Source organism: Sarcophilus harrisii, chromosome 1, assembly GCF_902635505.1.
Source record: "Sarcophilus harrisii chromosome 1, mSarHar1.11, whole genome shotgun sequence".
Lineage (NCBI taxonomy): Eukaryota > Metazoa > Chordata > Mammalia > Dasyuromorphia > Dasyuridae > Sarcophilus > Sarcophilus harrisii.
Window position 1 is genome coordinate 428,866,159 of NC_045426.1, and position 17,810 is coordinate 428,883,968.

The window sequence follows — 17,810 nt, forward strand, 5'->3', positions numbered from 1 at the left end:
CTTTCAACATCAGAATCAGTGAGTCAATATCAGAGACCACTGATAATTTGGTACTGTTCCAGTGTAACATCCTCCAAACCATTAGGGATTCTGCTGTTAATAATTAATGAAAAATAAGACCTGAGTTTCTGTGAGCAGGTGCCTACCACCCTTCTTTACTAGCGACAAGACATTTGCACAACTGAGTCTATTAAGTCTATTATTAGTATTTACTCCTATAAGATAAAAAGTCAGTAAACATAGACTGGGCTTTTATTTTTATTTTTTTTTCTTTTTTTTTTTTGAGAAGGAAATTACTTTTACCCAGGGAGTTCCTGTTTAATTGGCCCTCTGTGGTAAGTAATAACTCAAGACAGTAATATTGATTTTTTTTTTTTTTTTGATTAAGCATATCAAATGAAACAAGTCCAACTTCCTCTGTCTGGTTTTTGTAACATTTATTTTAATCATAGATGGAAGAGTATTTTAATCATAATTAGAAGATATTTTTAAAATTATATATCTTTCTACCATGCCCCCATTTCTTTTGAGTTTGAGACTGTTATCTATAATATCCATATTCTTAGTTCCTAGAAAGAAAATTATCCAAAACATTGGTCTAGATGTAAGCAAGGCTCATGATTTATCACTAAGTGAGAGTATTCATTGAGTAGCGGCTACCTCTTAGACTTTTCACAATAGGACTAGCTCTATAATACTTATGTTTTATTTTAAATAGGAATTTTATTTATATCCCATTTTGCTCTTATTTAGAACATAATTATTGAAGCTCCCTCATCATAGGCAAACCTGTTATATGGACATGTCAGTGATAATCTGATGATATGGGAGAAAGAAGTAAAATAAGGAATTGTTATCTTTAAAAACTTTTAAAACCAATGTAGTATAAAGGAAAAAGCATGTTTATTAGGAATACTTGCCAGATCTTCATTATTTGTTTGTAAATTTATCTATCTATCTATCTTGCTGAGGCAATTGGGGTTAAATGTCTTGCCCAAGGTCACACAGCAAGGAAATATTAAGTATCTGAGGCTAGATTTGAACTCAGGTCTTCCTCACTTTAAGGCTGGTGCTCTATCTGCTGCACCACCTCGCTGCCTCCTGTTTGTAAATTTGTTACTCTTTTTCATTCCAAGTATGAACATTCCAATTATGATGTGATATTCTTTTTCTTGGGATCCAAGGTATCTTGAGATTAGACAAAATGGTGTTTCTTCCTCTTGTTTTATTGCTATAGAAAATTAATTCTCTTGCTCCACCCTTTGTATAGTAACTATAGATAACTTGTTAGGGAGGTCTGACTGTAGGTCTCTTGACATTTTGTGAATACCAGTATACCAATTAGGCAGTACATCTGTTTTCCCAATTTTTGCTACAAAGTCTATTTCCTTTTCTACTGATAATAACTCCTCAATGAAGTCTCTTATACCTTTTCCACACTGAAATAAAATCTCAAGCCTCTATCCAATAAACCATATTGAAACATTTTTTGTAGAATTTCAAGTCATGTCTTGAGTCTCCCATGTTTTCCTAGCAAAATTGATTAAAATTTTAATATATGTATTTGGTTTAACTGACAATCTTTTTGACACAATTGTTTAACAAACTAAATATATTTTTCTTTAACTTTTGAAAATTTTATTCATAGAGCTAGACATTTAGTCATGATGATAACTTGGCTCTCATTTATGGTGAAGAACAAGGAGGAAAAAATACTTTTCAGTCTAAATTTGTAGCTAAACGACATTCACATTGGTGTATGCTGCCATCTAGACAAAAAAGGAAATGATATATTATCAAGGTAAAACAAATTACTACTATATTCCCTCTATAGCAATTTGAAGGTCTGTGTTTGTTAGGTCTCATTTGCTGCTAATTAGAGATTATTGGGAATCTGGAGAAAAAAGACTAGGAGGAAAAAGGTAGGGAAATTAAGAACATTTGGGGATATGTGGTCAGATAAAGTCTTTATATGCTTTGGCACTTTTTTCCCTCTTAGGTATATTCTCACTACTAGATATTTCATCATTTTATGATAATGTTGTGCCAAGTGACCTTAATATTTCAGGGTTTGTATTTGGGGAATAAAATGAAACTTCTGGTCTCCCTTTCTCAGATAGTTTTTTAAAACATAGATTTATAATAGATTTTCCTTATGTAGTTCTAGTTTGAAAAGAGAACTAATGAGATTATTTTCTACATAGGAGATCAAGAGTAATAGTTGATAGCACTTCCGAGCTGTGTTACAAACACACTGGACTTGATTCTATGTGTTCTCTATAATTATTTAATTCTTTTACATTCCTAGGTAACTGTTACAAAGAGTATAATGATAATATTGACTTAAGCTTTTAATATGCATCCCATTGCAGGAAATTCACTGTCATTCTTTATATCCAAAGATGACCTTTGGCAGAGAAAGACTGATGGGAAGGTTAATGACTCATCAGTTATATCTTCCATACTGCATTCCCATGTAGGCTCTTCACTGAACACTATGGCTGCTGTTTCTAGAGTTACAGTTCCAAATTTGAATTTTCCACAAGCTGCATTGATAACCTGAAATTTGTCTTTAAAATCAAGTTGTTGGCTTCTCTGGGGATTTGATATTCAGACCTCCAGAATGAATGATGGGAGAATTTAATAGAGATCTTGTTGCCAGAAGTTTTATTCTAGAATTCTCTAAAAACATTTGACAACATTTGGCAATGTTTCTAATAGAGGAAAAGCTTTGCTATTGCATAAATCAGCATTCACTAAAAGCTACCAATAATAGCCAGTTGGCTAGTAGCTGTCATCATAAGAAGTCATCAGCTTCATGTATTCTTATCCCAATTCCCATTCTTACAAATAAATCTCAGGTCTCAAAATAAGACTTCATTTTTCTCTCAGGAATCCAGGGAGTATCCCATAAGGAATAGCTTGAACTCCCACTGGTGTCTTTCCCCCTCCAAGATTATCACTTGAGAATCCCTTGGTTCATAAATATGTACAAAGTCCAGAGGAAATTGTGCTTCTGTCTAGAGAATGCATACAATCAAGGAATAACTCATAGTTCCTAGTTGCTAGGAATCCTTTTTTTTTTTTTTTTTTAACTATTCATGTGGTGCTAGCAAAAATTTCCACTTGAATGTGGTGAATTGTCCTTAGTTCCTAATTCAGATATTGCCTCTAGTGATCCTGTAATCCTTTGAGAACAGATGAAAAGTACAAAATTTTCTGCAACTTTCAAAACTCATAAGGTCCCTCTTCAGCCAAAGTGGGAAGTTGGAGAAGGAGACCTAGTCAAAACTAAGAACTCCTCTCCCTCCGACCCTCTCCTGTACTTTTCCTCAAAAGCCACACACTTAACTTTTTGAATGATTTTGATTATCTTTCTCTGTAATTTATAGATGACTCCTAAGCTGTGGACAACTTCCCTCAGCCTATCCACACATCACTTTTCTGCATCACCTGGTGTGGTGTTCTTGTTCTTTAAAATATGATGGTTCTCTCTGGGAGCAGGTTTCTTGGGGAGGTTTTCTGGAGGCAGCCTCAGTATCGGTTCAGATCAATAATCACTCCAAATGCAGCCAGGTGATAAAAGTTCAAACGTTTATTTCTTATCTCTTTCCAAGCCCCGTTAGCTTTCTTAGAGGCCTCTCTCTCTCCTTGGTTCTAAGAGCTCTTGCAGTTAGTTGTCCTTTGCCTCCGCTTTCTTCAGTCTCCAGCCAGCACAAAGGTAGAAGATGGAATGGATCTGACTCCTCTAGCTCAACTTCGAATGTCTCCAGCCAGCACCTTGGTGAAAATTGGAAATGAATCTCTCTTGCCTCCAAGAGAGGGATTGTGGGCTTCCTCCCAGAGTGCTCCTCTCCCACCCCTGGCAATGTTCCGAAGTAACTAACCTGAAGCTAAGAGCCTCTTTATATATGCTCTCCCAAAGGTTGCCTCCTGTGGAGGCAGGGATTAAGGGAGGTGTGAGTTCACAAAGTTACAAAGTTAACTTTTGTGAATCTCCCATACTTGTGAACTCCAATGAGTAAAGGTGTGAACACAAGCATTGTTTCTCAGTTCCATTTAATACCTTGTTTCTTCCGGCCAATAAAATCTCCTTGTAAGATCAGATTAGTCATATTGAACCATGCTAAATTAGATAATTATTGTCTCTATCAACTCTAATGACTTAACAGTTTGTAAAGATTCCAACAACCTGGCAGTTAACTGAGTAGTAGCCTGGTGGTACAATGGATAAAACACTTGACCTGAAGTCAGAATGACCTGAGTTCAGATATGGCCTTGAATATTTATCAACTGTGTGATTATTCTCTAAATTCAGTTTTTTCATCTGTAAAATGGGGAAAATAATAGCACTTACTTCTCAGAGTCATTTGTAAAGATAAAATCACATCATGATTGTAACATGCTTTGCAAACCTTAAAATGGGACACATTTTACATTACAAATGTAATTATCACTGTCTTATTTAAAATGAATGAGATGACTGGGCAAATGTCAACTGTGTATAAAAATCAGAGTCATTGAGAGAAATATGAGTTCTGTTTCTATAGTTAATTGATTACTGATCAATGACTTTGACTTTGAGATAGAAGGGCATTCTCAGCAAATCTAAACCTGTAGTTTCCAGTTAACTATGGGGAAAGGTGGTGATAATAGATTTATTGTGGGGAGTTTGTATGTACAAATGTAAATCTGTAACTGAGCAAAACATTCTGCTATACAATTGGCAAAGCATTTTGTTTATCCATATAATTTTGACTCTTTTCCAAAGGTATGTAGGTGCTATTGTGATTAATAAATATAAACTACTTTTAAAAGGGTTAATTAAGCTTTTTGTATTTTCTTGTTCAAGGGTATTAATAATATAGCATTATATATCTCCCAAAATCACATTAAAAAAGGTTCCTCCTCCTTTCAGAGTTTGAAAACCACTGTTCTAGACTTTGACCACTTTTTTTCTTTTTCTTTTTGATTTTTTTCCTTACTAATATGTGGTATAGGACATATGTAGAGCACCATATTTGAAAATAGAGGATCTGAATTGAAATCCACACTCTGATGTGCAGGAGCTCTGTGACCTGGGACAAGTCACATTCTGCCCTCTTTTCAGTTTCCTTCTCTATTAGGTGAGGGTGTTGGGCCAGATAATTTCTAAATTCCCACCAGACTATAAGCTTTGATTCTATGTTCATCTTTGTTACTGTATTTGACTGTAACTTCTCAAGTAAATGTATTTTTTTACTTACTTGGGGATTTTTAGATTCATAATGGTTTCTTCCACACCAAGGATACCTTACCTAACATTGTTCAATGGTCCTGGGAATACAAAATATTAAGTGAAGAAATGTTATAAGGACTGCTAGTTCCATAAGAATAATACTCTGAATGGGTGGTCAGCCATCCATGCTTTGATTCAGTGGGCTTTTGAAATAGGATAAGGGTTTGTTTTTTTAATCATGTGTTAATGATGCTATTGCCAAATGATGTTGATCTGGGCCATCTTATGCAGCATGTGACAGACATAAACAGACATCTGAAAAATGGATAAATAATACAGCAAGTATTGGGTAAGAAACAGTAAAAATAATTTTTTAAAATTTAATTTAAAATTTGTACTTGCTACTGTGAAAGATTTATTTTATACTTAGCCTTATTTATTTTAGGTCCTGTACCTAGCTATGACAATTTGCTTGTTATGTTGAACTGGTGTACCTGAGAAGCTTTGTGATATGCTAGGAAGGCTGAATAATTCCAGGTCCGATGTTAGATAATAATCACAGTGTGTTTTTTTCCTTTTTTGACATTTTTTCAAAATGAGGGAGATGGGGGAAGGAAGGCCAATGCCTCAACTATTTCATCTCCTGTATTTCTCCCAACTGAAATATTCAATTCCAAGTGCCTACATTTCTACACTATTTCTCCCTCTGTTTTAAAAGACAGAAATTAATTTCTTCCCTACTATGCACTTAAGTTAAGGTGAGCTTAAATAGAAGAACTGATTTTGTGTGAGTCTTCTCAATTTACCTGAAAGGTAAAATTGTTTGAAAGTCATTTTTGAAAGGACTTTTGTTGTCTTCTGAGTCTGCCTCCAATGCACAATGTGTGTGTGTGTGTGTGTGTGTGTGTGTGTGTGTGTGTGTTCATATGTTTTTCAAGGAAATATAGAATAAAACAGATTAGAATTTTGATGTTGGTGAATGAACTCTGATCTAGATCCTCGGTCATTAGAAATAGTCTGCTTTGTTTGTTAAACACATTTTTGCTGAACATTGTGTTTTCCTTCAAGTAGGATTGGGAATTTAAGATACTAGCACATTAAAACTATCCAAGTACCAATAAAACCAGTAAACTAGCAATAAATCAGTGGTAGCAGGAATGGTGCTACTATTTCAGAAATAATGACTAATTTAAGATTTTTTTAAAAGGGAAATAAATAATACTAATTGAGGTAACCTCTGCTGAGGGGACTCCTTGCTTTCAAATATTTAAATCTGACACACATCCTCTCACTTATTCAGTTCTCTAGTCTGTTGTTTTGAGTAATTCTTAGAGGTGGTATGGTCCCTGTAAATCTGGTTGCATATATTAATTTGCCCAAGAGTTCTGTTACTGATCCAACTGCACCTTCTTAGATTGCATTTTAAGTTTCTGAGCAGGATGTTCAGAACTACTGCTCAAACTCTTTTTTTTTTTTCCCCAGTAGTTTGCAAACCTTTATGAAAACTGAGGCTGAGTTCTTAGCTTATAAAATTCTGAAACAGAAATCTTACCCCATTTGTGCCATTTTGGAAAATTTGCATTTCTTCTTTGACATCACTTCTAATGACTGTCTCATGTTGTTTCTGAAATGTTCAAGAGTACTGAGAAGAGAATCTTAATTTCATTAATTCATTATAATCAGTTTTGGAACAAGACTTTTTTATTCGTTCCTTTATGACGAGCTTTATACTCTATGGAAAATCCTCTCTTGAAGTGCTCAATAGATAGTTTTGTTTTTTCCTATTATCTTCTGACTTTGTATTCCATTTAATAACATATTGAATAAAACAGCAACACCACCAACTTAACAAATAAATTTGCAAAAGGATGCACACATTTGTAATCCCTGGTCATGTAGAGGTTTCAACTAGTAGATCAGTTAAGTTTGGAAGAAGTTGGAATTTCTGTAGAGTTAAAATTCATGGGGTACCCACACTAAAACTTTATTAATTTGATGAACTCTAGAGAGTAGGGAGGAGCATTCAAACTGCTCAAGTAGGTAAGAACCATTGGAAAAAATAGATCAGGTCTGTGCTGATCAGCAGTGAGGTCAAGCCTGTGAACAGCTGCTCATACTTCAAATCTGGGCAAGACAGGAGATCCAGATTTGAAGGAAAAAAAATCCAAAGTCTAATATGTCATTGGTTGAAATATTTATTTTCCAGTGGCAAATCTTCTAAGAAAATCACAGAATCTGAGAATTGGAAATGACCTTAAAAACTACCAATTGTAAACCTTATCTATATAGGACTTCCTTCTAAAACTGAGGTTCTTAATGGGGCCCATGAATAGACTTCAGGGGTCCATGAACTTGGATGGGGGGGGGGGGGAATTACATCTTCATTTTCACAGACCTATAATTAGACTTCAGCAAATTTCCCTCAAATGTTTAAAAAAAAAAAAATGTGAGAAGGGGGTTATCACTGGATTTCTAAGAGTCCCATGGAACAAATAAGATTAAGAATTCTCTTTATGATATCCCCATTAAATAAGTGGTTATATAGCCATCTCTTTACAACTTTGTAAGAAAGAAACTGATAAAGAGAAATATTTAGACAATCTTATGTCTTAACTTGCAAAAAGGATAAATTAGAGGTAACAACGTAAACAATATTATAAGTATATACAAGTAATATAAACAATAATTCAGAATGAGAATAATAATAATTGACTTTTATCAGCAAAGATGAGGAAGGAACTTTGTTTGTAATGACCAGTTTTGTAGGTAGGACAAGTATCAGAAGAAGCCACTGCTCCTCAGAGAAGTTAAATGATAATGATTTGCCTATAGTTCCTTAGTTAAAAGAAAAAAAAGTGTTAAAACTTCTGACTACCATCTAGATCTACTTCTTTCTACTTTATCGCACCTCTTTCTGCATACACTAACAGTCAGGCACTGTGCTAAGTACTGAGAATACCCCCAAAAGACAGGTGACAGTCCATGCTTTTGAAGATTTCACAATCTAATTGGGGAAACAACTTGCACATAACTATATACAAACAAGCTATATACTGGATAAATTGGAAATAATCAACAGAAGGGAGGCCCTAGAATACAGAGGAACCAAGAAGGACTTCTTGTAGAAGTGGTATTTTAGCTGAGACTTTAAGGAAGCAGAGATTAAGAGGAACGAGAACAATATCATTGTTATCAATAACTAACATTTATATAGTTTCTAATTATAATCTCATTTAACACTCACAACAATCCTGGGAGATAGATTCTATTATTATTCCCATTTTACACATGAGGAAACAGAGGAGGCAAATGGCAGTTTAGTGGCTCATCTAGGGTATCACAGCTATTAAGTATCTGAGGCTGGATTTGAATTTGCATCTTCCTAATGCCAGGCCTGGTGTTCCATCCACTGTGTCACTTCAGTGTAACTTAAAAGAAAAACTTTATCAGGCATGGGGGGGATAGCTGTTGAAAATCCCAGAGTTGGGAGCTAGCTGTTGGAATAGTAGCAAGGAGGGTATATTCATAAGCTATATGGTGATTTGGGGATAAAGGAAATGAAAATACTAGAAAGGTAGGTGAGGGCAGATTAAGAAGAGCTTTGAATGCCAAACAGGATTTTATATTTGATCCTGAGAGTGATAGAGTCCCTGGAAGGGGCTGATTGATGTGTGCTTTAGAAAGAACATTTTGTCAGCTAAGTGGACATGAACTGGCGGAGGGTGCATTTTGTGGTACTGTATTTCATTTGCTGCAAAGGACATCGATAGTAATATTATTGAAGGCTGTTAACTGAATTTTTCAAAAAGCCCTGTTATGTGATATTTAGGAGGTCATGCTGTTTTTTTTTTTTTTCTCTGCACTTTAGAGAAAGAGGCAAATGAGAAGGAATAAAATTAAAGCCAGAAATTTATTCAAGGAAGTAAATTTCTTCTCCCTTAATCCATGTATCCAGTCAGTTATCAAATTTCGTCACTTATACATCCCCAATAGCTCCTCTTTCTTTGTTCTTATACAAACCTGTCCTTGATCTTAGGCTTTCTCTTTGTTATTGTTCAATTGTTTTTCAATTCTTTATGGCTCCATTTAGGGTTTTCTTGGAAGAAACATTGGAGTGGTTTACCATTCCCTTTTTCAGGTCATTTTACAGATGGTGAAATTGAGGCAGACAATGACTTCCCCAGGCACACACAACTAGAAAGTGTCAGAGGCTGGGATTGAACTCAAGTCATCCTGACTAGCGCTCTATCCACTGAACATCTAGCTGCCCTCTAGGCTTTCTTTTAGAATATTGCCAAAGCTTCCTAGCATCTGGGATGGAGTAAGAGGGAGAATGTTGTTACATCGGGTTACAGAACTCATTTTGCCTATCTTTTGTTGTACTGAATAGAATGCTGTTCCTCCATTTGGAAAGACCTGGTTTAAAATATGGTCTCAGTCATTTACTAGCTATATGACCCTGGACAAGTCCGTTTCCACATCTATAAAATGGGAGATGTTAATAAGTACCTATTGGGCTTTTTGTGAGGAGAAAATAAAATGATAATTATAAAGTAGTGCCTGGCACATAGTAGGTGCTATATAAATGTTAATTGTTGTCATTGTTATTTATTAACATTAGTTCAACTCTCATGTTTACTGAATGATTGATTCATAACTTTTTCAGGTTATAAGTAGATATTCTAGAGCAGGGTTTGGCAAATTTCAGTTCTTGGATCAATTCCATTCTGCAGGCCTGGTGGGGGTTTTTTGTTTTTATCTTTGTTTTTGTTTACAGTTTTAAAATCATTCTTCACTCGTCAGGGTAATTTAATCTGCTGGCCATGGTTTGCCAATTCATGTTCTGGAGCATGATGCTATTTATTGGGTCTAGCATGATTCTTTTGGAACCTTAAGCCTAACTATGCTCACTGATATGACTCATTCATCAGAATAAGTACCATTGACACTCACCTGTGAAAACTGTATGTATGATACCAAAGAATCTCCCTTGTTACCTTTGGTAGACTTTAAACTTTTGCCTCTTGAAATCTTCTTTTGGCTCAAGCATTATTTTAGTTATCCAGCTACAGACAAGGGAGAGGAATGGTGTAGGGGGAGGATACAAACATATAAGAAATATTGAAATGGTCCTGAATATATTGCGTTTTAATGACATTGAAATTTGTCACAGATATTTTAGTAAGCTTGTGTGATATGAGATAAGTAGTACAAAAATTTTGAATTTAATTAAATTAATTTGAAATGTTTGCTTTTACATATATGTTTTCACTTCATTTGTAGTTGCAAGGTTGCATTTGGAAAAAGATTAATCTATTATTCCCATTTTTGACATGGGAAAATGGAAACACAAAACTTTGTTCTTAGCATAGGAAGAAACATTTAAGTGGCACAGTGGGTAGAGTGCTGGACCTGAATCAGGAAGATCTACTTTCAAGTATAGCTTCAGGCAAATTTACCAGCTGTAACCCTAGGCGTGTAGTTTACCACCTCTTTGCCTCATCTGTAAAATAGGGATGAGAACCTCCTGGGTTGGTTGTAAGAATACATTGAGATAATATTTGTAAAATGCTTTGTAAGCCTTGAAGCCTTATGTAGCTAACTATTGTTACTTTAGATGGGACCCTGACTTTGTCCTTTCTGCTGCATGGTCATACCTCCTGTGTCCTATATAAGCTTACTAATTACCAAATAATGGGACAAAATTGAAAGATTTACTCTGGTGATTAAAGTTATATCTTTGTTTCAGGTTCTGTAGAGATAAGATTGTTGAATTTTGAGAAATACACTGGACTGGAAATCGGGCAGGAAATCCAGATTAGTCCTGTCTCTGTCCTATATAATTTTATGCACGTCACTTAATCTCTATGGACATTAATTCTTCACCTTTAAAATGAAATCCAGAATGAAAACTTTGCTCCTTTCATGTTTTAGAGTTCTATGACTGTGACCTTTTTTTCTCTCTTCTTTAAAAAAATTTGTTTATTATAGGTTTACCAAGTTGAAGAGCCTTAATCTTTCCAATAACCATCTCGGAGATTTCCCTCTGGCAGTATGCAATATCCCAACCTTGACTGAGCTGAATGTGTCCTGCAATGCCCTAAGAACTGTTCCAGCAACAGCAGGAGATATGCACAAGTATGTTCTGAAAGCCTCATCATAGAGTATAACTCATGAGGTTTTACAATATCTAATGTTAAATCATTTTCTTGGCTGTGTTGGTTCCTTAAGTATCAACTTTCACCCCCTAATTAAGCAGTTGGAAACTGCAGACAAGGTAGAAAACTCATTGGTTTTCTTAAATTTTAGTAACAGAAAAATAAAATTTTAGGATTTTTATTGTTTTGGTAAAACTGAAAAATCTATTTGGGTGGGTTGGTTTAATTATGGATGAAAGAGGTAAACTTCCATTGCCTGTGTTAAATAGCAAGATTTGGGAATGATCTCAAAATAACAAGGGATGTGATGGCTGTTTTGGACTTTTGCCATAGTTAGCAAATATTGTTCCCTGTTATGTTTACCCAAGTCAGGAAAACTATTCATCTTTTCAATTTTGTTTTGATTTTTACAGATGTTTATTACCATGCTCTCTCTTGTGCCTCACTCCCTCATACTCTGTACTTCTCTGGGTGAACTACAATTCATTTTGCCAGTTGTGTAAGCTATTACTTATGCTGGAGTTCTGTGCTCATAAAAAAGAAATGCGGTTTCAAAAATCTGTTGTGTTTCTCTCTCTCTCTCTCTCTCTCTCTCTCTCTCTCTCTCTCTCTCTAGTTTACAGACCTTTTTGTTGGATGGTAACTATCTTCAGTCCCTTCCTGCTGAGCTGGAGAATATGCAGCAACTCAGTTACCTAGGACTCTCCTTCAATGAATTCACAGACATTCCAAAGGTTTTGGAGAAACTGACTGCTGTCGATAAACTTTGTATGTCTGGAAATTGTATGGAGATGCTCAACCTGCAGGCTTTAAGAAGAATGCCACACATTAAACATGTGGATTTGAGGTAACCAGTTAATAGGAGTATGTTCTTCCAAGTGAAAAAAAGCTAGCAATTTTGGTACTTTCTAATTTGAATTATTATTTTGTATTTTAGGATAGGTTGTTCTCTTATTATTAAACTTTATTCAGTAGGTTTGCACAACCTTATTCAATGACAGCCACTGTAAACAAAGCAGGCTAATTGTAGCTAAGGAGCCAAGGGCCACTGGTCTGCATATAATATATAGTACATGGGCAGAGGTGAGAGATTAATGTTTTAGAGGTGACATGTCATTGGGAAAATCCTTTTTAAACGGTTCTTATCCTCATTGACCTCTTTGTATTATTCACTTTATTGATCATGCCCCTTTTTCTTGAAACACTTCTTGGAGTCTGTGAGTCTACTCTCTTCTTCTATTACTTAGGTAGAACAATGAGCCTGGAGACAAAAAAAGCTGAGTTTAAATGCAGTCTCAGACATTTCCTAGCTGTGTGACTCAAGTTACTTAAGTGCCTTCTGCCTCAGTTTCCTTATCTGTAAAATGGGAATAATAGTAGCACCTCTTTCCCAGGATTGTTGTAAGTTTCAAATGAGATGTCTGTTTAGTAAAGTGCTTAGTATGTACTAGGCACTTAATAAATGCTTGTTTCCTTCTTTTCTTAAGTTTCTCATTCTCTGTCACAGTCACTTTTGTCATCCATAAATGGTATTTCCTAAGACTGCCTTTTACCTTCTTCTTTTGCTTATTTGTGCTTTCAAATTAACTTATCCTATATATTCTCATAATTTTGACTTAACTTTTTGCAAGTAACTTTGCTCTCTACAAACTTTTATCTCTAGCCTTGACTGTTCTGTAAACTTTAGTACTATATTTCAACTTTGTTCTAGACATCTATAGTATAATTGCTTACCTAGCATATCAGATGACAAATCCAAAAACAAAAACAAAATCAAAAAAACATTCATCATCTGGTTCTTTCTTGTGATTTTTATGACTTCTGATGACTTTTACCTATTTCCTGGAGGAAGTACCTACATGAATAGAAGGTTGAACTTTGAATCAGGAAGAACTACCTCATTTTCTAGCTATTTAAGCCTGGTCAAGTCATGGACTCTCTATCTCAGTTTCCTCATCTCTTAAATGAGTATAATAGTGGCATCTCCCTTCCGGGGTTGTTACAAGAATAAAATGAGTTAATATTTGTAAAGTGCATTATAAATCTTAAAGTATTATGTAAATGGAAGTTACTACAATAATGACAATGATAGTAATATCTCCTAATTATCTAAACACAAAACTTGAAGTTACATTTTCCTTTTGTTCCTTTGTTCTTTTATTTTCTCAGTTTTCTTTTCCAAATATTTCTCAGATTCTTTCTTTCTTTTTTTTTTTTTTTTTTGACTTTTACTGCTACCAATAGGAGATAATCTAGTTCACCTTCCTCATTGAACAAATAAAAAAACTTAGACCCAGACAAATGAAATTAATTTCCTGAGTCACATAGGTAGAAATCAGCAGAGATCACCTTATGTTTCTGCTTCTTTTTACTCTTAGCTCAGAGGTTCCCTAACTTGGTTCACAGTACCCTTGCTTTCTCATTTGTTTTTTCATAGTGTTCCTAAACCAAACCAAAAAAAATATTTCTTTAGGTTCAAATGACTTAATAAGTATTTATGTCCTAGTAACTTTGTTGTATCTAAAAAGTAATTGGAAGAAAAATAATATTTTTATTTCATTCTTATATAACCATAATTACTTACTAAAGGGATGTTATCGGTGGGGCACTGAACAACTTCTCAAATCTTGGAATCAGCTTGAACACTGCCAACTTCATTTCCTGTTTCACATCAGTTTTCATGTGATACTTGCATTTTATCACAGCAACCATGGAAAATCTAATTCTGTAAAAATATGATGTTCAAAAATTAGAAGTTATATATAGAAGCTACATCTCTCATGTAGAAGTTACATATCCAAAAGTACAAGTTAACAAAAAACAAACAAACTCACATTAGAGAATATCATACAAATTAGTATAGCACAATCTCATATAGAACAGTGAATTACCCAAGCTTAGGAGTTCTTTGGACAGTGCCCAATAGATGTTGAGTATTTCTTATTTCCCTCAAAAATTTTAAATGATTTTTTAAATTAAAATTTTAAATTCTATATTTGTCTATATAGTTTGTCTTAACTGAGATCTTAACTGAATCCTAAAGGATTGTTTTTTAGTAAATAGACAAAATTGAAAACCTTGATTGGTCTAGAAAGAGGATATTGGTCATCATAGAACTTCTTTTCTGAATCGTGTCAGGGAAGCATCACTAATTTAAATAATAGTCTTTCCTGCTTTTAAAGATTCTGGGTCTTATTTTTTCATCTCTTTAGACCTATTACTTCTTTTGTGATTTATGATTAATAAGTCCATTGTGTATGTTTTTGATGAGGTACTTTAGCATAGATTTAGAGGCAGTCTGAGAAGGGGCCTTTGCCATTCAGTTCAATCCTGTCACTTTTTATAGAAAAAGAAACAGATCATATGAAGTGGAGTTATTTGTGTGAAGTTATAGAGCTTTTAAGTGTCAGAAACAGCTCAAGGTTAGGTCTCTGATTTCAGGTCCAGTGTTTGAATCTCTTCTAAGTAAATGATGCTTTCATAGTTATTGAAATACTAGTTGGAGGAAGAATATTTCTAAATTCTGGTGACATTTTATATCCAATGTGAAGTCAATTTTCTTGCCTGCATACAAGTTTTAGCAGCATAGGGAAACTTGGAATCAGATTTTTATTTTACATCCCATTTGCAGAATAAAAATAGAGAAGAGAAAGAATACCAGTGGGCTGCTTACTGAATGGTTGGTTCTCCTTATAAACCTCCGTGCTTTCCTATAGTAGATTCTGAGCACACATGCTTTGTCCTCCTAGGCTTTTCATTTGTTGGCTTAACAGTCTGTTTATAAGGGTGACATGACACATTTCATCTTTCCCATTCATCATTAAAACTCATGATGTGGAAAACTGCCTTACCTTGATGGTTGGAAGTGAAGATGTTTCCTATAGCCCAGCCTTAATATTTAATGTTTTTTCTCTCAAATGGCCATTACTTGATTTAGTGAGTTCCTACCATTCCATTTGAGAAGTTGCTTTTGGGGGCGGGGGGGGGGGGGGGGGGGGGGGTGGGGGGGGGGGGGGGGGGGGGGGGGAGGAAGATCTTGGAACTTTGTTATTTCAGTAATATCAAATAAAGTTTTTCTGGAGGAAAGTATCATATAGCAGAGTAGGAATTGGGAATTTCCAACTCATTTTTGCAGCAATATATATCCCTTTGTCATGTTGATCAGTATTCTCAGTTCTCTTCTATGTATCTTAGTGCCCAAAGTCATCTGACATCTCTTCTTAGGGAACATTTTACAGAGAGCTAGCTGATTCTCTATTATACATTCTGCTAGTTTAAACTTAGGTTCTAGTCCAACCTCTGATACCTACAGACAATATGACCTTGCACATATTTTAAAGCCTCTTGGTATGACAGGCACCTCTGGCTCTACAAATGGATGAGTAGATGCTGATCTGCTTCAATAGTGGACATTTCCTAACTGGACTTCCTTCTACCAATGGAATCACAGATTGAGTCTCAATAAAAATAGATACTGCAAGACTTGTTTTCCCCCTACGAACTCTGTTCCATCCTTGGATTGTTGTGCCTTATCCTGTGACTTTTAGTCACTAAACCTTTGTATGCCAGATTTATATTCATTTTAAACTTTCTCATTCCTAGCAAGTCTTAGGTGCACAGCAAAAGCATCAGTAGCTCATTCTCAGCCTTGTGACAGCTTACCTTTTCCCCCTTTTCATCAGACTATGCTGTATTTATAAGTTTTATCAGTTAATTTCTGGATTCAGCCAAAAGCAGAAGGGTGTAGTGGAAAAAGATTGAGAGTCTGAAGATATGGGTTCAAACCCTTGTTCTGCTACTTACTACCTATATATATTTGGTCAAATCATTTAACCACTTTGGGTGTCACCGTTTTCATTTATAAAATGAGAAAAATAGATGTCCTGCAAGGTCCTACACTAAATCTTAGGATAATTGAGGTATTATCTCTCTATTCCCCTATTTATTTTCTTGAAGATTTGAATATTTCTTCTAGTAATGGACATTCCAGGAAGTTTGGGCTTTTTGCCTTTATGTTGTCTCCAGTATGATATCCATGATTCTCTTTTTGCCGAAATAAATTAAATCTGTGAGATGATCCTCTTAAACTAATTTCAGATGGACTCCTTATGCTAATTTTTCCCCAGCCATGATTCTCTCCATCATATTTAAGAATGTATCATCTAAGTTAAAATCCTTGTGAGTTACAAAATAGGGAGAATTGGTAGAGCTAGCCATTAAGACTAATTCAGAGAGCTGAGAATGGAATAGTAAGCCTCTGAAGTACCTGGTACCACCAAAGTAAGAATGAGTGGAAATTAAATAACATCTTTATTTGAATTTTCTTCTTCTTGCCCTAAGATTGAATATAATTAGGAAGCTGATGGTGCAGGAGTTAGACTTCCTTCCACATGTGACTCAACTTGACTTGCGAGATAATAAACTTGGTGATCTGGATGCTACAGTTTTCAACAATCTTGAAGTTCTGCACTGTGAAAGGAACCAGTTGGTGACACTCAATGTTTGTGGCTATTTGCTAAAAGCACTCTATGCTTCTTCAAATGGTAAGTGACCCAAATAGCACCAGCATCCGTCCTTCTGCTACCTGTGCTTCCTACTTCCAGTATTGTATCTGCCTTCCTTCTTCAGCCATCATGTAATTGAAAATGTTAAATGTCCTAAGTGTTGGATGTGAAGGAGGGAAAAATTCTGATTTGGTGTCAAGAGTAGAAGATGGAAAGTTGTAGTTTTTCTGTTGTTCCTCATAATATTTTATTGTAATTATTAAGCTTAGTAATCTCCTTTTCTGTCAATGTCAAGAGTAGAAGATGGAAAGTTGTAGTTCTTCTGATGTTCCTCATAATATTTTATTGTAATTATTAAGCTTAGTAATCTCCTTTTCTGTCAATGTCTGTTCTTCTTAGAAGTGTGTGGGGGGGGGGGGGGAACCTAGCCTTCTTTTAGAGCTATTTGGTAACTATGTCTCTGAAGAGCAGAACAAGAATCTTCTCTACAGCAACAGATTAATTTATAGAAAAAGCATCATGTTTTAGTGGAGAGGTGGAATCCTGGATTTGGAATCAGAAGAACTGGGTTCAAATTCTGTATGACTTTGTACAAATCTCTGGGCCTCAGTTTTTTCATTTACAAAATGGGCAACACAAGCATCCATCTCAAAGGAGTGGCACAAAGAAAGCATTTTACAAATGATGAAATGTTAAAATAAATGCACTCTTTTTGTTATTGTTATTAAATAACTAGAAAGGGAGGCTAGTTAGTAAGCTAAGATAATATTGATGCAGGGGATCATCTTTCCAGGGCTTCTTCATTGGATTGTCCTAGAATCCAAACATGGACAAATTACAAGAGATCTATGAACTTGGATGGGTAAAAATTATAACACCATTTCAATATAATTGGTTTCCTTTACATTCTATCTGAGAAATGTCCTGAGA

General features: G+C 35.0%; 1 protein-coding gene across 1 annotated transcript in view; it reads left to right on the forward strand.

Annotated features, from left to right (window-relative positions):
* The window catches only part of PHLPP1 (PH domain and leucine rich repeat protein phosphatase 1), a 288,192-nt gene that overhangs the window by 185,039 nt on the left and 85,343 nt on the right, over positions 1–17,810 (forward strand). Inside the window, exons 5-7 of the mRNA XM_023495940.2 lie at positions 11,210–11,356; positions 11,993–12,223; positions 16,717–16,919. Of these exons, the coding sequence (XP_023351708.2) occupies positions 11,210–11,356; positions 11,993–12,223; positions 16,717–16,919 (581 nt within the window). The remainder of the gene's footprint in view (positions 1–11,209; positions 11,357–11,992; positions 12,224–16,716; positions 16,920–17,810) is intronic.